Below are 20934 nucleotides of genomic sequence, written 5' to 3'. Positions count from 1 at the left end.
GTCCCATTCTTGGTGCACTCTTGCCAAGTGGGATAACTGTTTATCAGGTGTCTGCACCTTCAGGCTCTTCTGCTCTTCCAGCTCCCAGTTTTTTTTCGATTCTCCACCTGCAGGAGACACACCATTTTGGCACCCTCCTCTGCCAGGACTGCAACACTACTTTGGCGGGAAGTTCCCACAACCAGAGAAAGAGCTCCAGCCTTTTCTACTTTCTGAGTGAATGCTCCCCTCAGTTCATTTTCATCCTCCTGCCAGAGGTAGAATGTAAAGACTGGAGCCTAGACTCAACCTGGTCTCAAAAACACTTTCACCCTGGAAATAAGTAAAAGTGGAGGTTTTGGAGATTGTGGAGGAAAGCAACTGCAGTGACTTTCGCCTGCCATTACAACATAAAAGAAAAAAAAAAATCAAGACAACTCTGGCTTTCCCGTTGGTCTTAAGCTTGAACATTTTACATTTTACATTTTACATTTATCCACCACACAAGCGGTCTGAAACGCCAGCATTAAGAGGGCTTCTGGCAAGTCCGTGGGCCACGCCCCTTGGGCAGATCAGTTTCCTTTATTGGTCTGACAGCCTGTCACTCAAATCTGGCTCCCACTCCTGCTAACCATTCACGTAGTTTGGTTGCGTCTTGGTGTATTTAATGTTGCCAATAACGGGGGATTTTTTTTTTTTCTTTTTTTTTTTTTCCGAGCCGAGTACAGGTCGTGCTGCAATTAGTTCATTGAAAACTCAGTTGCTCTCTGAGCGCTTGGACAGAGACTGCTTTCGGCTTTTTTTCTGCTGATTGTTAAGATCTCCTATAGAGAGCTGCAACAATGCCCAAAAGAAAGGTAAGCGAAATGGGAAGATAGAAAGGGGATTAGCGACTGAAATACATATTTCCTAATCCGCAGAGATTGTTTTTAAAAAGCATTTTCGCTTCTAGTTAGATTTTGTGATGTACTGAATGGAAGAGGAAGGAAGGGCAAAGAAAGATCGGTGTAAGATTTAGGATGGTCTTGCATGCAACTAGTAGTTCCCTTTCGGCTTGTTTTGTTTAAGGGAAATAAATCGTTTAAGAGGTGTCTCCATGCTGAATTATAAACAGCCATAGCGCTGTGCTGTCGCTTCCTACCCCACCCCCCTTCCTCCGCTTACCCTATTGGAGAACACTTCTCTCAACCGCACTTCCAGGCACCAGTTTCCTCTTCAGCCTCGGGCTTTTCTCCAGGAACCGTCCCGTTTGGGGTAACTTAAGCCACGGCTTTCTCCCGTATTCGCCTTTGTTCTTCCCGTTTTCTTTTTCCTTTTTTTTTTCCCCTTCCCTCCTCCACTTCTTGTCATGCCAGATGGCTATGCAATGGTAATCCTGTGCCATTAGGCGGCGCAGACTTCAAACTGCCCTAGAGAAGGGAGAGATTCACCTCTGCAATTAGCAACTTTAGGGCTAAGACATCTGGGGTTCACCAAACTCTGTGCGTAAAGGTGGAGAGATGGCAAGAGAACTGAGTAAGATAAACTATTACTGATGTTGGGGTAGCATGGATTTGTTCCCTTTTAGACATGCAGAATTGATCTGAGCTATTCCAGGGCTACAGGTATTCTGCAAACCCTCACTTCAAAATTTGTGACTCCTCTCTTGAACAGGAGATAAATTCACGCCAGGTGTTTGTTTGACTTTGTTTGTTGTTGTTTTGGGGGGGGAGGGTCCCTTAGAAGTGAAATCAAATGCTGTTTCATTGCTTGACAAAATTGTAAAACACTGCGCTGATGTAAAGCTTTGTGACTGTTTTGATATTATTCTTATTTATCCGTCTACCATCCCTATTTCTAGAACATAGGAGTAAGACCGAAATTCCCCCATGCTCTGGGGCTGTGAGTATGAATCATGTAATAGCTTGATAATTCCCAGGCTGAAGGGCTGCTCAGATACAGAAAGCAATGGTTTTTGATAACCATCCCCCTTCCTGAGATTCCCGCCGCTGAGCTTTTCTAGGTTTGTGCAATGGGTCGTGCTATTTTACGGAGCTGAGAGCAACCTTATAGCAGGTAGTGGCGGGAAGTTTTAAAATCAGTGGCCGGCTCCTCAGAATAACGCATTGACATTGCAAAGGTTCCTTCCAAAAAAAAAAAAGAAAAAGAAAGAAAGAGAGAGGGAGGCAGACAAAAGAAAGAGAGAGAGAGCGAGAAGAAAGAAAGAAGAAAGAAAGAAAGAAGAAAGAAAAAGAAAGAAAGAAAAAGAAAGAAAGAAAGAAAGAAAGAAAGAAAGAAAGAAAGAAAGAAAGAAAGAAAGGAAGGAAGAAGAGAGAAGAGAAAAAAAGCATTGAAGCATTGTTGGGGTTGTAGTTCTTGTATGAAAAACTTGGAAAGAATTGTCCAGTCAGTAGAGAGAATCCAATAAGTACAATTGCATATAAAACATAAGGCAAAACAGGGAAATTGCATGAAGTTCCGCCTTCATTCTGCTGGCCTCCACACTTTTTTTTTTTTTTTTTTTTTTTTGGCTTTAACACTGGCTACAGCAGGTGGATTTTAAAATTTAAAAGGTTTGTTTTTAGGAGATGCAATTTACACAAAAGGATGGAATTGACTATCAGTTGTGTAAATTTATGTCTTGAGAATGGATTTGCATCTTGGTGCACATTTGCACGTTAGTGGACAGCAGTATGTAGCATGCTACTAGGAAATAACACGTGGCTACTTGAGCCAGAATCCAGGAAAAAAATCATAAGTGCTTATGTTACAACTGTAATCCATGCAATATTTTCTGATCTATGTGTTTATATCAATGATCTTATTCCTGTGTGGTTTTCTCGTTTGTATAGGCTGCCGGTCAAGGTGATATGAGGCAGGAGGTGAGGTTTTTTTTGTTGTTTTCTTTTTTAGTCTTAGAATCTGTCTGAAAAAATCCACTTGCTTTATGAATTTGAGACACATAAACAGCTAAAAAATTGACGCTGGTTTGTATATTTGTACCATATAAGAACCAATATGGTATGCCTGTGAGCTCTTTCAGAACTATAGCAGGTATTGAAAATTCCAAACTTCTTGGAATTTAGGACCTTATGCTTAAGATATGGAGAGAGCTTCTTCGTTTTGAAAAAAAAAAAATTGCTTTGTCAGTTTGCAAGAAGGGGCTATATTTTTATTTCCTTGTTATTAGCCATTGTGTTCATTGAAGTTTAATTTGGGATTTTTTTTTTTCCTTATCTATGTAAAGGGTCCAGGGGAGGGAAAATAAAAATTTATATTTCTACTACATTTTCTACTCAAGTTCAAAACTTCTTCTGTAAAAACAATGTTCATGTAGTGTTATACTAAATATTTTCACAATATAATAAATCTAGTTTTGTATATCCATAATTCTATTAACTAATTATTATTGTTTTTTTACTTATAGCCGAAGAGAAGATCAGCCAGGCTGTCTGCTGTAAGCGGTCATTTAAAAAAAGCTTCTCATGCATTGTAAAATATTAAAATTCAGGGAATTCTGGACAATACTAGTTATTTTATACAAGATTTATTTTGGATGTATTTTTTTTTAAAGATTTTATTTATTTTGACAGAGAGAGACACAGCGAGAGAGGGAACACAAGCAGAGGGAGGGGGAGAGGGAGGAGCAGGCTCTCCGCTGAGCAGGGAGCCCCATGAGGGGCTCGACCCCATGACCATGACCTGAGCCGAAGGCAGAAGCTTAACGACTGAGCCACCCAGGCACCCCTCTTTTGGATGTCTTAGTAAAAAACTTTTACACCAAGGAAATGTTTGATTTTTTTGTTTTTTTTTTCCTAATGCTAAATAAATATTATTTCCTCAATAAATCGTTTCCTAAATAAACACCCATTTATTTAAATTAAAAGGTTGGATTTCATTATTAGTGATCTTTCTTCAATTATGATTTCCTGCCCCCCCCCCCATGACTTGTGTTTTTTGATGCAGATGCCTGTGCCCATTACACCAGAGTTGAAGCCCAAAAGAACATCAACTCCAAAGGTAAATATTCAACATGCAATGCTGAGAGAAGATTGCTTTACTTCAGAAATAATTTTTTTGGAAAGACATGCAGCTGATCATTTTGCTTTCTTCATTTCCTGTTTAGTTAGTAATATATTACATTATACCATATGGTACATGTAGGCTTTTTGAGTAAGGATATTTGTTCATGCTCTGTGTTTTGGCATTTTCATTAGGAAGAAACAAAACAAAATTTTAGTTGGGTAGACCTATAAAATGTACATGCCTTTGACATCATATAGTCACAACACCAATATTCCTGGGAAAACAAAAGGTGTAAACTGTAGTAACCAAAGTAATAATAGGAGTAACTAACATTTGATAATACTTTACAGTTTGCACAGTTTGCAGTGTTTTCACATACATTATTTATTTTTTTAAAGATTTTATTTATTTATTTGACAGAGAGAGAGACACAGCGAGAGAGGGAACACAAGCAGGGGCAGAGGGAGAGGGAGAAGCAGGCTTCCCGCAGAGCAGGGAGCCAGATGTGGGGCTCGATCCCAGGACCCTGGGATCATGACCTGAGCTGAAGGCAGATGCTTAACGACTGAGCCACCCAGGCGCCCCTCACATACATTATTTTTAAATGAACACAATTGATTTCACATAGAATTATATACTCTGATGTTGTGGCTAACAACATGAAAAATAGAAATAGCCTCAATATTAACTTCACTTTCCCCCCTATATTTATATTTATTTATTTATGTGTAATTATGTGTAAATATAATACAATTAATTTTTAAAATTGCTTTATTGAGGTATGGATAATATTTTAAAGATTGGTTAAATTCCTAAAATCATAAAAGGTTAAAGCTAGGAGGAACATTAAAATCATCAAATCCCATCATTTTGTGATTGGAGAAACTGTAAATTATAGTCATATTTATAAAATGCTTTGAATTCCTTCATTAAAAAACTGCTAAAACTAGGGCAAGTGAAGTTTTAGCAACAATGAGTGACGACAGAAGAGAAAGGTTTTTAATTTTTTTTCTCTATTTCACATTTCAAGGTCACTATTCTGTAAAATTAGGTACCCAATTTATAGGTTATTAAGATAGTTGGGGCACCTGGGTGGCTCAGTGGGTTAAGTGTCTGCCTTAGGCTAAGGTCATGATCTCAGGGTCCTAGAATCGAGCCCTGCATCTGGCTCCCCGCTCAGTGGGGGAATCTGCTTCTCCCTCTCCCTCTGCCCCTTCCCCCCCACTCATACTCTCTCTCTCTCTCAAATAAATAAATACAATCTTTTAAAAAAAGATCTTAAACACTTTATTTCCTTTAAAAATAGAAGATAATGCTACGATAAAACAAATACTATATAATAATGGACTTTAAAATGCATTAACTTACTTGGCTCTCAGTTTCTTATGTGTTAAAATAGTAATAATATACCTATATTGTATTTTATAGTTTCTAAAGCAATTTTACATATATTTCATCATTTGCTCCTTATAACATCCCTATGAGGTAGGTGTTATTACACTTTTTTACATATAAAAGACATGCACAAAGAGATTTATACTTTTGCTCAAGATCACATCAAGTAAGTAGCAGATCCAGAATTCAAACACAGGTTTTCTGGCCCTTAATCCAGTGCTCTTTACACACATAGGCAAAGAGCTTTCTTGGTCATTATTCAAGTCATTTCAAACTTGTAGATACATATATTGAGTCACCTCTGTCCCCAGGTTATCTCTTTCAAATATATCTAAAGCGATGCTCTTGCTAACATAGTATTTCTCTTAATTATAACCACTGGAAGCTTTGCTATCAACAAAACCCTGTTGCTAATTATTAGACATGACAGATAAACTCCCCCTCTAGTCAAAAAGAGTTAATTTGTCAAAGTCTAATCTGATGCAATTAGCTCTGAGTGGACACTGGTCAGTATCCTAACTTGTTGCTTCTCTCTAAAAGAAAGTTTATTTGATTTATATCAAACCCATTATTCATTTTTTTTAAAGATTTTATTTATTTATTTGAGAGAGAGAGCACAAGCAGGGGGAGGGGAGGATGGGGGGGGAGGGGGAGAGGGACAAGCAGACTCTGTGCTGAGTGTGGAGCCCTACACAGGGCTCAATCCCAGGACCCTAAGATCATGACCTGAGCTGAAACCAAGAGTCCCACACTTAACTGACTGAGCCACCCAGGTGTCCCAGAATATTATTCATTTTTAATGCTGCTTTAGGTTTAGGATGAAACTAAAAGTGTCAAGTGATATTTTTGTTGATATTAAGTTTATATGGATATTTTAAAGCTTTCTGTAAATCATTACAGCAGCTGGTAAAGTAACTTGGGCCATTTAATTAACACATCAGTTAAGTTGTATATTTATTTTTATTACTCTGTGTTGCTGGACAGAAACTGAAGACAAAAAATGCTTTGATGGAAAAAAATACAGATGCAGGTGTCAAAGCAATAGCTGAAAACAAGCAAGAAGAAGTTATTAAAGGAGAATGTAATGATGAAAATGCTGAAAATGGAGAAGCCAAAATTATGGAGGTATTTTACAATATTAACAGATCTGTCCATTTGAAATTTTAACAATGGGTGCTGCTAAAAGAAATCTTATTTGCCTTGTACTTTAAAAGTTGAGAAACATTAAATGAGTAGTGGTTCTATAGTGTCTTAGTCCATTCCAGCTGCTATAACAAATACCACAGACTAGGTGACTTATAAACAACAGAAATTTATTTCTTACAGTTCTGGAGGCTGGGAAGTCCAAGATCAAAACACATATTTTGGTGTCTCGTGAGGACCTACTTTCTGTTTTTTACACAGCAGCCTTCTTGCTGTGTCCTGACATGATGGAAGGGGAGAGAGAACTCTCTGGGGTCTCTTTTGTAAGGGCACTAATCTCATCCATGAGGGCTCTACCTTCATGACCTAATCACCTCCCATAGGTCTTATCTCCAAATACTATCACATTGGGGATTAAGTTTCATCATATAAATTATAGGGGACACAAATATTCAGTTTATGGGATATAATATAATGGTATCTAAAGGGAAAATAAGAAACTGAATTTAAAATACATGAATTTACAGGTATGGGTAGTGGGAGTAGTGGATTAGCAATGCTATTAAGAGAATTAAGATAATAATGCCAGGGATCATGACTTATATTAAATACAGAGCAATCCTCTACTACTTTTGCCGGCACATGGGCTGTTTGTAAATCCCTTTCCAAGATCATATGATTCTTTTTCCCCTGCAGACTGCAAAAAAAATCATTATGTAAATGTTTCTTATGGGTCTCTATTTGCATATTTAATACATATCTTATTTTTAGGTATTGTAGCAAAACAATGAAAATGAGATATAGTACCCAATTTACAAATCAAAGCTGTGCATTTAGGGAAATTTTTTTTCTAAGCGATCCTGTGTTATAAGGTAAAACAATTTTCATTTTTACTTTATTTGTTTATTTTTTAATTTAAATTGGTTAATATGCAGTGTAATAGTATTTCAGGTGTAGAATTTAGTGATTCATCACTTACATACAACAGCCAGTGCTCATCACAACCAGTGTCCTCCTTCATACCCATCACCCATTTAACTGACCCCTCAACTACCTCCCCTCCAGCAAACATCAGTTTGTTCTCTATAGTTAACAGTCTGTTTTCTGGTTTTCCTCTCATTCTTTTTTTTCCCCCATATTCATCTCTTTTGTTTCTTAAATTCCACATATGAGTGAAATCATATAGTACTTGTCTTTTTGTCACTGACCTATTTCACTTAGCATAAGACTCTCTAGCTCCATCCACATCATTGCAAATGGCAAGATTTCATTCCTTTTGATGGCTGAGTAATACTTCATTGTGTATATATATACCACATCTTCTTTATCCATTCATCAGTCCATGGACATTGGGCTCTTTCCATAATTTCGCTATTCTTGATAATGTTGCTATAAACATCAGGGTGAATGTGACCCTTTGAATCAGTATTTTTGTTTCCTTTGGATAAATACCTAGTAGTGCAATTGCTGGGTCATAAGTTAGTTCTACTTTTAACTTTTTGAGGAAACTCTGAAAGGTTTTCCACAGTGGCTACACCAGTTTGCTTTCCCACCAACAGTGTAAGAGGGTTCCCCTTTCTCTGCATCCATGCCAACACCTGTTGATTCCTGTTTGTTAAATTTAGCCATTCTGACAGGGATGAAGTGATATCTCATTGTAGTTTTGATTTGTATTTCCCTGATAATTAAGTGATGTTGAGCAACTTTTCATGTGTCTTTAGCCATCTGTATATCTTTTTTTTTTTAAGATTTTATTTATTTATTTGACAGAGAAAGACACAGCGAGAGAGGGAACACAAACGGGGAGTGGGAGAGGGAGAAGCAGACTCCCCGCTGAGCAGGGAGCCCAATGCGGGACTCGATCCAGGGACTCCAGGATCATGACCTGAGCCGAAGGCAGTCGCTTAACCAACTGAGCCACCCAGGCGCCCCATCTGTATATCTTCTTTAGAAAAATGTCTATTCATATCTTTTGCCCATTTCTTAACTGGATTATTTGTTTTTTAGGTGTTGAGTTTCATAACTTCTTCATATATTTTGGATACTAACCCTTTATCACATACATCAATTGCAAATATCTTCTCCCATTTTGTAGGTTGCCTTTTAGTTTTGTTGATTGTTTCCTTTGCTGTGCAGAAGCTTTTCATCTTGATGAGGTCCTAATAGTTCATTTTTGCTTTTGGTTCCCCTGCCTTGGGAAACATATCTAGTAAGAAGTTGCTTTGGCTGATGTCAAAGAGGTTATAGCCTGTGTTCTACTCTAGGATTCTGATGTTTTCCTGTCTCACATTTAGGTCTTTCATCATTTTGAGTTTATTTTTGTGTCCAGTGTAAGAAAGTGGTCCAGTTTCATTCTTCTGCATGTAGCTGTCAAGTTTTCACAACACCATTGTTGAAGAGACTGTCTTTTAGGATATCCTCTCCTGCTTTATTGAAAATTAGTTGACCATATAGTTGTGGGTCCATTTCTGGGTTTTCTATTCTGTTCCATTGATCTATTTGTCTGTTTTTGTTCCAGTACCACACTGTTGATCACTACAGCTTTGTAATATAACTTCAAGTCTGGAATTGTGATGCTTCCAGCTTTGCTTTCTTTTGCAAGGTTGCTTTGGCTATTTGGGATTTTTGTGGTTCCATACAAAATTTAGGATTGTTTGTTCTAGCTCTTTGAAAAATACTGCTGATATTTTGATAGGGATTACATTAAATGTGTAGTAAGCTTTGGGTAGTATAGATATTTTAACAGTATTTTTTCTTCCAATCCATGAGCATGGAATTGATTTTCATTTCTTTGTACCATATTCAGTTTCTTTCATCAGTGTTTTATAGTTTTCAGAGCACGGATCTTTTACCTTTTTGGCTAGGTTTATTCCTAGGTATCTTATGGTTTCTTGTTCAATTGTAGATGGGATTGATTCCTTCATTTCTTTTTCTGCTCCTTCATTATTGGTGTATAGAAATGCAACAGAGTTCTGTACATTGATTTTATATCCTGTGACTTTACTGAGTTCCTTTATCAATTCTAGAAGTTTTTGGGTGGAGTATTTTGGGTTTTCTCTATATATTATTATCTCATCTGCAAATAGGGAAAGTTTGACTACTTCCTTGCTGATTTGGGTGCATTTATTTCTTCGTGTTGTCTCATTGCTGAGGCTAAGACTTCCAGTACTATGGTAAATAGCAATGATGAGAGTGGGCATCCCTGTCTCGTTTCTGACTGTAGAGGAAGAACTCTCAGTTTTTCTCCATTGAGGATGATATTAGCTGTGGGTTTTTCATATATGGAGTGTGTGATGTTGAGGTATGTTCCCTCTGCCCCTACTTTGTTGAGTTTTTTTTTTTTTTTTTTTTTTTTTTTACAAAATGAGTGTTGTACTTTGTCAAATACTTTTGTTTTTTTTGCATCTACTGAGAGGATGATATGGTTCTTATCTTTTCTTTTATTAATGTGGTATATCACATTGATTTATTTGCAAATATTGAATCACCCTTCCAACCTAGGAATAAATCCCACTTGATCATGGTGAATGACTTTATCAATGTATTGTTGGATTAGGCTTGCTGGTATTTTATTGAGAATTTTTGCATCCATGTTCAACAGGGATATTGGCCTGTAGTTCTTTTTTTAGTGGAGTCTTTATCTGGTTTTGGTATCCGTGTAATACAGGCCTCATAGATGAATTTGGAAGTTTTTCTTCCATTTCTATTTTCTGAAATAGTTTGAGAAGAATAGGTATTAACTCTTCTTTAAATGTTTGGTAAAATTCACCTGTGAAGACATTTTGCCCTTGAAATTTTGTTTTTTGAGAAATTTTTCATTACTGATCCAATTTCTTGGCTGGCTATGGTTCTGTTCAAATTTCCTATTTCTTCCTGTTTCAGTTTTGGTAGTTTGTATGTTTCTAGGAATTTATCCATATCTTCTAGATTGTCCAATTTTGCGGCATATAATTTTTCATAATATTCTCTTAAAATCATTTGTATTTCTGTGGTATTGATTCTTATTTCTCCTCTCTTATTTGGGTCCTTTCTCTTTTCTTTTGGATAAGTCTGTCTAGGGGTTTATCAATTTTACTAATTTTTCAAAGAACTTGGTTTCATTGATCTGTTCTACTGGGTGTTGTTGTTGTTTCTATATCATTTATTTCTGCTGTAATATATATTTTTAAAGATTTTATTTATTTATTTGACAGAGAGAGACACAGCGAGAGAGGGAACACAAGCAGGGGAGTGGGAGAGGGAGAAGCAGGCTCCCCGCAGAGCAGGGAGCCCGATGCGGGACTCAATCCCAGGACCATGGGATCATGACCCGAGCTGAAGGCAGTCGCTTAACCAACTGAGCCACCCAGGTGCCCTCTGCTGTAATATTTATTAATTCCCTTCTTTTCCTGGATTTAGGCTTCATTTGCTACTCTTTTTCTAACTTCTTTGGGTGTGAGTTTAGGTTGCATATTTGAGATTTTTCTTGCTTCTTAAGATAGGTCTATATTGCTATTGCTTCCCTCTTAGGACCACTTTTGCTGCATCACAAAGGTTTGGACTATGATGTTTTCATTTTAATTTGTTTCCATATATTTTATTATTTTCTCTTGATATCCTGGTTGCCCCATTCATTGTTTAGTAGGATGTTCTTTAATTTCCATGTATTTGTGGTCTTTCCAAATTTTTTTTTCCTTGTGCTTGACTTCAAGGTTCATAGCGTTTTTGTCTGAAAATATGCATGGTACGATCTCAATCTTTCTGTATTTCTTGAAGCTTGATTTGTGACCTGGTATGTAATCTATTGAGGAGAATGTCCCATGTTCACGTGAAAAGAATGTGTATTCTGCTGCTTTAGGATGAAATGCTCTGAATATATCTGTTAAGTCCATCGGGTTCAGTGTGTTATGCAAAGCCATTGTTTTCTTGTTGATTTTCTGCTTAGATGATCTTTCCATTGATATAATGGGGTGTTAAAGTCCCTTACTATTATTGTATTATTATCAATGAGTTCTTTTTATGTTTGTTATTAACTGTTTTATATATTTGGGTTCCCTCATGTTGGGTGCATAAATATTTACAATTGTTAGATCTTCTTGTTAGATATACTCCTTTATTATGATATAGTGTCCTTCTTCATCTCTTATTACAGTCTTTGGTGTAAGATCTAGTTTGTCTGATATAAGTATGGCTACTCCAGCTTTCTTTTAATGTACATTAGCATGATAAATAGTTCATCACCCACTCACTTTCAATCTGGAGGTGTTTTGTGGTCTATAATGAGCTTCTTATAAGCAGCATATTGATGGGTCTTGTTTGTTTTTGTTTTTATCCATTCTGATACCCTATGTCTTTTGATTGGAGCATGTAGTCCATTTACATTCAGAGTAGTTATTGAAAGATATGAATTTAGTGCCATTGTATTACCTGTAAAGTTGCTGTTCCTGTAGATTGTCTCTGTTCTTTTCTAGTCTTTGTTACTTTTGGTCTCTTTCTGCTCAAAAGGTCCCCTTTAATATTTCTTGTAGGGCTGGTTTAGTGTTCATGAATTCCTTTAGTTTTTGTTTGTCTTGGAAACTATTTATCTCTCCTATTCTGAATGACAGCCTTGCTGTATAAAGTATTCTTGGCTGCATTTTTCCCATTTAGCACACTGAATTTATCATGCCAGTCCTGCTGGCCTGCCAAGTCTCTTTGGACAGTGCTGCTACTAGCCTTAAGTCTACCGTTGTAGGTTAAGGACTTCTAGTCTTGAGCTGCTTTCAGAATTCTCTTTATCTTTGTATTTTTCAAGTTGCACTGTGATATGTAATGGAGTTGACCTTTTTTTTTTTTTTTTTTAATTTTGAGGGGAGTTCTCTGTGCTTCTTGGACATGAATGCCTGTTTCCTTCCCCAGATTAGGGATGTTCTCAGGTATAATTTGTTCAAATAAATCTTCAGCTCCTTTTTCCTGCTCTTCTTCTTCTGGGACTCCTATAATACGGATATTATTTTGCTTTGGGGTTATTGTTGAGTTCCCTAAGTCTACCTTAGTGATCTAATAGTTTTCTTTCCCTCTTCTTTTCAGCTTCCTTATTTTCCATAATTTTATCTTCTATATCACTGAATCTCTCTTCTGATTCATCCATGCTCATTTCTAAGGCCTCCAGTTGGGACTGCATTTTGATTATAGCATTTAATTTCGGCCTAACTACATTTCAGTTCTTTTATCTCTACAGTAAGGGAGTCTCTAATGTCTTCTATTCTTTCAAGCCCAGCTATTATCCTTATAATTTTTGTTTTAAACTCTATTTCAGACATCTTATTTATATCTGTATTGATTAAACCCCAGCTGTGAGTACTACCTCCTGTTCTTTTTTTTTTCTTTTTTTTTTTTTTTGGTGAATTTGTCCATCTCATCATTTTGTCCAGAAAAAAAAAGAAGAAAGAAGAAGAAAGAAAAAAATAACAATAACTACAATAGCAATACAACAAATACAAAACAAAACAAAAAGAACTAAATCCTGGTTGTGTTTTGGTCTACTTGTTAAAAGAAACTAGATCCCAAGATAAGAACAAAAGAAAAAAATATATATGTATATGTTAAAATAAATTTCAATGAAAAGAAACACAAAACAAAATATACATATATATATTAAAATAAATTTCAATGAAAAGAAACAAAGAGCAAAACATATATATGTATAAATATATATAGTATATATAAAAATAAAATTTTAAGAAGAATAAAAGAAAAGTTGAAAAAATAAGAAAATAAATGAAAAAAATAATGATAAATAAAAATAAAAGTACAAAGGAAGCTAGATACTATTTCCCCTAGAGCTGAAGCTTTGCAGCACTCTATGATCAATAAACTTGGTGTGAGCAAATTGCTTGTGCTGGTCTTCTGGAAGAGGGGCCTGTTGCACTGATTCTCATGTGGACTTGCCCTAGTGAATATGTGCCTCCAGTGCACAGGGAGGCAGTACTTAGTGTAAGTGGCTCTGGACTGTTTTGGTGGCACTGTTTTGCTCCCTGAAGTCTTTCAGCACTGAGGGGTGGAATGAATAGGGCGGTGCCCTGTTCTCTAGCCATGGAGCTGAAAATTTGCACCCCCAGCTCTTCAGTGAGCCCTCATTGAAGAGCAATCAATCATCTCTCCCTGGTTTCTGTCAGAACCTTGTGTTCACCCTGCCTATGTCCAAGCTTTTTTTTTATCTCAGGCATGTGAATGAGTTTCAAAACTCTAACTTTGAGGGACTCCCATAGCATGGACCCCTGCTCTCCCCCCTGGGTAAGGTCTTGCCAAACTTCTGCCTTTTGCTGGACTTGTCCTGGGAAAGTGGTCCCACAACTGCACAGTGGTTCAAAGTTTATGGCAACACAGAGCAGAAAGCTGGCACCTAGACTCATTGTTCTCAGCCAGCTTCCCTGCTCCTATGCCTGGGAACAGAGCAGCACTTAGGCACCACCCATTATTCACGGGACCCAGGGGATTCACAGACCATGGTGTCACACCTGGAATTCTGCCCCGCTCTTCCACCTGAGCACCTTTAAGCCAGACACGTCCTCCACTATAGCAGACTTCTAAACATTCTGATTTTGCACTCTGCTGCTTATAATACAATGCGGGTAGGCTCCTTAAGCAGGTTCCCTCCCCTCTCTTGTATCAGCAGCTATATCACACCAGATTCAAGTCCCTGCACCTCCTACCTTCTAAAAAGTGGTCACTTTTCTACTTGTAGACTTGCAGTATTTGTTCTCTCAGACCTCTGATTGATTTCTCCAGTGTTCAGAATGATTTGATAACTATCTAGCCTTATTCAAGGGATGAGACCAACTTAGGGTCCCCCTACTCCTCTGCCATCTTAACTCCTTCCTCTGTCTTGCTGCTTTTAGATTTTTTTTTTCTTTATCACTGTATTTTGCAAATTTAACTACAATATTTCTTGGTGTTGGCCTCCTTTTTTTTTTTTACTCTTGATGGGAGTTCTCTGTGTGTCCTGTATTTGGATGTCTGCTTCCTTCCCCAAATTAGGGAAGTTTTCAGCTATAATTTCCTCAAATAAACATCCTGCCCCCTTTTCTCTCTCTTGTCCTTCTGGGATTCATATGACATGAATATTATTTTGTTTGATGGAGTCAATGTGTTCCTTAAGTCTACTCTCATGTTCCAAAATTTTTCTTTCTCTTTTCTGTTCAGCTTCATTATTTTCTACAATTCTATTTTTTGTATCACTTTTTGTTCTGTTTCTTCTATCCTTGTGATCATTACATATAGTTAGTTTCAAATCTCAGTTATTGCATTTTTCATTTCAGCCTGATTGTTTTTTAGCTCTTTTATCTCTCTGGTAATGGTCTCCCTGATGTCTTCCATGCTTTTTTCAAGCCCAGCTAGTATCCTTATGATTGTTGCTTTAAATTCTGAATCAGGCATATTACTTACATTTGTTTCTGTTAGATCCCTGGCTGTGACCTTTTCTTGTTCTTTCTTTTGGAGTGAATTCCTCTCTTGGCATTTTGTCTAGGTCTCTGTCTTCTTCTCTGTGTTAGGAAAGCCTGTTGTGTTTCCTTTTCCTGACAGTAATAGCTTTATGAAGAAGAGGTCATATAGTATCCAGGGCCTGGCCCTTCCAGAATTTTCTCTTGTATGTGCTGTGTGCACTCTGCTGCTGTGTTTTGACTGCTCTATCCCCAGGTCAGTAGTCTGCAGAGGTTCTCCTTGCCTGCAGTGGGCAGTGTTTGGACCTTGGCCAGAGTGTGGTGAGTTTTTACTAGGTATGCTCTGGTCTGCTTGCTAAAAGAGACTTGATACTAATTCCATAAGAGCTGAAGTTTTGCAGAAGTCTATGGTCAGTAGATGGGGTGCATGCAGGGGTTTGTGCTGGTCTTCTGGGGGAGGGAGACCACTGTGCTGGTCCTTAGGCATACTTCCCTGAGAAAATCGGTACCAGCAGAGTACAGGGGGGCAGATCTTGGTGTAAGCAGGTTAGGAAGCCAGTGTTGGAGTTGTGCTGTTTCCTAAGATTGGTTTATGCTTAGGGACAAAGGAGGGAAATGGTGACATCCTGCTCCTCTGTCCCTGGGTACCTCTAAAACTCCAGTCTTTGAGCCCCATTGGTTGCAAAAGGTCACAAAAATCAGCCCTTCTCATTTTCCCAGCCAATGGCTTTGGGGAAGTGTTCTCCTTCTGTGTCTTGCTGTGCACACCACTCTCTCTCACCTTTCTCTATGACCAGGGCTCCCTTCCCTCCATAGCACCTACTATCCATTTCTCCCCCAAACCATGTGTTCATAAATCCTGGCTTTTTAATTTGGCTTCTCCTCTGCTTCTATTTGTGCAGTTTGTTTTATCAGTCCTCAAGTAGATTTCTTGGGTATTTAGAATGATTTGATAGTCATCTAGCTGTGTTTGAGGGACAAGGCAAACCTAAGGTCCTCCTAGTACATGGCCATCTTAGGTCTTCCCCCACAGTCTACCCAATAAAAGACTTTTCAAGTAACTTTTTTCAAAGAAAACCTAAATCTCACTATTATAGAAACAAAATATTATTTCCTCAAGGAATGCATTTTGTTTACTCATTGAGAATTGCTGACATAGAATATATGCCATCTTTTCTGTATTTACTCTGTTTCCCATATTTGTAATGAAAATTCTGTATATGAATACATTTTCCTGAATTCATTGTTCCAAATATCTATTTATACATGTTTGTGTGGAGATATTTTAGTTAATCCTATTTCTTAGAATGTTTTCCTTATCTTGTGATATTTAGGAGGTGTTTTTCACAGGAAAATTACTTTCTTGTAAATGAAGTATCATTCTTTTCTAAAATAGATATAATTCTGTCTAAATACTTAAGGAAAATAGTTCAAATTTTCAAATATAGTCTTTTTTAATTTTCTCTGTACATATAGGCACCAGCTCCTGAAAAAGAACTTGAGGAAATGAAAGAAGAAAAAAATGAAGATGTTGAAGAAGTGGGAATAGAAAAGAAGGAAGTAGTGACAGCAGCAGGAGAAGATGAAAAAGATCAGGAAGGAGATGGAGAAGACCAAAACAAAAAAGAGGAGAAAAGAGAAGATGGGAAAGAGAACAAAGATGGAAAAGGAAAAGGAGATAGAAAAGAAGATGAAGATGGAAAAGAAAAAGAAGATGGAAAGGAAGAAGAAGAGAAAAAAGAAAAAGGAGATGAAAAAAAGAATGAAGATGGAAAAGGGAAGGGAAAAAATAGCAAAGAGGAAGAAGAAGAAAAGGAGAAAGAGAAAGGAGATGAAAAAGAGTGTGAAGATGGAAAGGGGAAAGGAGAAGATGTCAAAGAATTTGAAGATGAAAAAGACACAGGAGAAGAAAAACAGGAAGAAGACAGAAAAGAGAATGAAGATGGAAAAGAGGATGAAGATGGGAAAGAGGAGAAAGGTGGAAATGAGGAGGAAGCTGGAAATAGGCAGGAAGGTGGAAATGAGAAAGGAGAAGAAGATGGAAAAGAGGGCAAACATGGAAAAGAGGAAGATGGAACAGAAGAAAATGGAAAGGGAGATGGGAAAGTTGGAGGAAAGAGAAAGGAAAATAAGAGGAAGGCTGAAGTGGGAAAAGAAGTAGCTGAAAAAGGAGAGGTCAAAAACGAAAAAAAAGAAGAATCTCAGAGTATTGTTTAAAGCTGCCCTATATAGTTTCATAATTGGTAATATGTGCCTCCATGTTGTAATGTTAATAGAGATAAATATTTTTATCAAATATTTTATAAACACAGCTTTTCTTTAGAATCAGTTTAACTTCAGAACATCTTCATACTGATTATTAGTCACAAAGTAGCTAACATGAAACCTTTATACATTTTGTGATCATAATAGAATATATAAAAATATGCTTTCAACTTTGTCAGTGAATTTCCTTTTGTGTAACTTATGTGTTAAATCTTTGAATTTTAATTTTACTCCTATATGTGATAATTTCACAAAGTGGGGAGATCCAGAAAAGTTTCTTCCAAAATTCTTGTGGTTCTCTAGGTTGCTTTTATAAAAAAGGTTAACTATTTTCTGTAATGCAAAGAGTTAGAATTCTTTCTCAGATATAACTTTATTATCAGCTTGTGAAGAAATAAAATTGCAATTCCATTTTTTAAAGATTTACAATTTTTTTTCAGAAGGGCAGTTCTGATTATATGTGTATCCATAAAATTTTACTAGATTGATCTTAATAAAAATTCTCTTCAAAAATAATTGTAGTTTTTTATATCTCTAAAAATATAGTTAGTGAAATATTATAGTGCTTGATTTTTTCTATTGTGATGTTCACAAAAGCGTTAATTTTTTTTTGCACTGAAATAAAATTAACATAAAATTTACCATTTTAACCATCTCCAATTCAGTGTTTTTTTAGTGCATTCACAATATTGTGCAACTTCCACCACTATCTAATTCCAGAACATTTTCATCCAAATAAAAAACAAAATACCAATTAGCAATCTCTCCATTCCCAATCCTCTCCTCACCTGTCCCTGTTAACCGCTAATTTAGTTTGTCTCTATAGATTTGCCTATTCTAGATATTTCATATAAAAGGAATCATGCAATATGTGGCCTTTGTGTCTGGCTTCTTTCACTTAGCATAATGTTTTCAGGTTCATCCACATTAGCATGTATCATTACTTCATTTCTTTTCATGGCAGAATAATATTATATTCCATTGATATGCTACATTGTTTCTTGAACATTTGAGTTGTTTCCATATTTTTGTCAATTATAAATAATGCTGCTATGAATATCCATGTAGAAGTTTTTGTGCGCATATATGTTTTCATTTCTCCTAGGTATATATCTAGGAGTAGAACCACTGGATTATATAGCAATGGTATGTTTAACTTTTTGAGGGACTTTTGGACTGTTTTCCAAAGTGGCTTCAGCATCACATACTCTCACCAGCAATGTATGAGGGTTCTAATATTGCCACATCCTTGTCAAAACTTCTTATTGTCTATATTTTATTATAACCATCTTAGTGCGGTTATTTAGGGGTGGTTAAAATCATGGTGATTTTGATTTGAATTTCCATAATGATATTAAACATCTTCTTATGTGCTTATCAGCCATTTGTTATCTTTGGAGAAATGTCTAACAAATCCTTTGCCCATTGTTCTCTTGGGTTGTCTTTTTAGTATTGTGTTGTAAGATGTGTACATATTTTACCTACAAGTGTCATATCAGTTATAATCACTTGCAAATTTTTCCCCATTCTATGGGTTGTCTTTTCACTTTCTTGAGAGTGTCCTTTGATGCACATAAGTTTTAAATTCTGATTTAAGTCTAATGTATTTTTCTTTTGTTGCTTGTGTTTTTGGTGGCATATCTAAGAATCTGGTACCAAAACCCAGGTCACAAAGATATACACCCATACATCTGAAGAGTTTTATAGCTTTATCTCTTACATTTAAATATCTGATTCATTTACATGTGACCATCCATTTGTCCAAGCACCATTTCTTGAAAACACTATTTCTCCATTGAATGGTCTTGGCACTCTTAAAAAATCAATGTACCACAGATGTATGGATTAATTTCTGGACTCTCAATTCTATACCATTGATCTATATGTCTACATGTCAGTACCATACCTTTGATTACTGTAGCATTGTAATAATTTTTGACATCAGAGAGTATTTGTCCTTTAACTTTGTTCTTGGTTGTTCAGGATCCCTTATAATTCCATATAAGCTTTAGGATCATCTTGTTCACTTCTACAAAAGAAAAGGCAGCTGAAGTTTGGATAAGGATCACAATAAATATGCAAATAAATTTGGGGTATATTGCCATACTAACAAAATTGTCTTTCAATACATTAACATGGGATGTCCTTTCATTTATTTAGGTATCTTTCATTTCAGCAATATTTTGTAGTTCTTAGAACGTACAAGTCTTGCACTTCTTTGATTACATTTATTCTGAAGTATTTTATTTTTGATGCTGTAAATGGATTTTTATTTCCATTTTGGATTATTCATTGTTAGTGCATAGAAATACAACTGAATTTTGAATATTAATCTTGTATCCTGTAATTTTGCTGAACTCATTTATTAGATTTAGTAAATATTTTAGATTTTTTTTTTTAATTTATTTATCTCAGAGAGAATGGGAGACAGAGAGCATGAGAGGGGGAGGATCAGAGGGAGAAGCAGACTCCCCGCTGAGCAGGGAGCCTGATGTGGGACTCGATCCCGGGACTCCAGGATCATGACCTGAGCCGAAGGCAGTTGCTTAACCAACTGAGCCACCCAGGCGCCCCAGATTTAGTAAATATTTTGAGGAATTATTCAGAGATTTCTATTTATAAGAACATGTCATCTGCAAATAGAGGTCATTTTACTTCTTTCCAACGTAGGTATCTTTTTCTTTTTTCTTGCTTAATTTCCTTGGTTTTCAAAAGGCTTCACACATATTAAGAATAAAAAAGGAAATAAACAAATTCAGAAGTTCAGCTTCCGAAGCTTAGACCTCTGTCTCTACCTCTTTCACAGGGCTGACGAGCCCTGCACCATTTCATACCCTGTCTCAAAATTTACTACAATGCTACAGTAATCAAAATTGACCTAAAAGGCTGGTTAAATATCTAGGCACCTCATCTACTTCCTAGTCATATTCCACAACCAGAGAAAATGTACTGTCATAACATCCAATACAGAAACTGGTCTTTTAAATGCCTTGGTCCCCTTCATCGCTAAGGCTAAAATAAAAGTAACAATGCTGGTTTTCTCTTTAAAAACACATTCCATGTGGGGTGCCTGGGTAGCTCAGTCATTAAGCATCTGTCTTTGGCTCAGGTCATGATCCCAGGGTCCTGGGATCAAGCCCCGCATTGGGTTCCCTGCTCCGCGGGAAGCCTGCTTCTTCCTCTCCCACTCCCTCTGCTTGTGTACCTTCTCTCGCTGTGTCTCTTTCTGTCAGATAAATAAAATCTTTTAAAAAAATAAAATAAAAAATAAAAACACATTCCAGGTGAAGGGCAGAAATCTGGTAATGAGTAATCTTAATCTTGGGAAATTTTACCCTCTACATAAAGAAGGTAGCCATCTTCACCTTACAACATTATTTTTAATGATATAATAAAGCATTCATATAACAAGAATGCCATAGTATACTACAGGAGGATCATTCCTTTACACTATGATACTAAAGTAAACACTTCACCCTGTCTTGTATGTTTTATATTGCTTTATTTCTTGATGTTTTAATTGGACCCCACTTTCCCTTTACTATTAAAACTTTGTTTCACACAATTTCTCTTCTACCAGTTTCAAAAATAGTAAAATGTGAAGGGAAAAGTGAAGTACAGGAGTATTAATTTAAAGAGACAGCATACCATCCCTGTAAGTGAAAGTGGATATAAATTATAAATCTACTATAGCAGAACAATACTTAATGAAGTTGTGGAGAAATAGACAAAGGTATAAAAAATT

At 36.5% G+C, this 20934-nt stretch overlaps 1 protein-coding gene across 1 annotated transcript; it reads left to right on the top strand.

The window, feature by feature from the left end:
• Window positions 1-622: 622 nt before the first annotated feature.
• Window positions 623-17805, top strand: HMGN5 (high mobility group nucleosome binding domain 5). The gene is made up of 6 exons (XM_045865228.3): window positions 623-836; window positions 2811-2840; window positions 3386-3415; window positions 3925-3978; window positions 6364-6504; window positions 16401-17805. Exons 1-6 carry the CDS (start codon window positions 822-824, stop codon window positions 17139-17141), a joined length of 1011 nt encoding a protein of 336 aa, XP_045721184.2. The 5' UTR covers window positions 623-821; the 3' UTR covers window positions 17142-17805.
• Window positions 17806-20934: the final 3129 nt, after the last annotated feature.

The sequence above is a fragment of the Mirounga angustirostris genome, unplaced genomic scaffold, assembly GCF_029215605.1.
Source record: "Mirounga angustirostris isolate CCGP_5_RB_7025 unplaced genomic scaffold, mMirAng1.0.hap1 SCAF_11, whole genome shotgun sequence".
NCBI classification, from domain to species: Eukaryota; Metazoa; Chordata; class Mammalia; order Carnivora; family Phocidae; genus Mirounga; species Mirounga angustirostris.
Note: the sequence above shows the minus strand (reverse complement) of the source record. Positions and strands in the feature narration are given on the sequence as shown.

Bases quoted from the DNA above. Each gene is read 5' to 3' on its own strand.
- HMGN5 (XM_045865228.3), top strand. The intron at 3,979-6,363 runs GTAAATATTCAA...GTTGCTGGACAG, and splicing joins AAAGAACATCAACTCCAAAG to AAACTGAAGACAAAAAATGC. The intron at 6,505-16,400 runs GTATTTTACAAT...CTGTACATATAG, and splicing joins GAGAAGCCAAAATTATGGAG to GCACCAGCTCCTGAAAAAGA.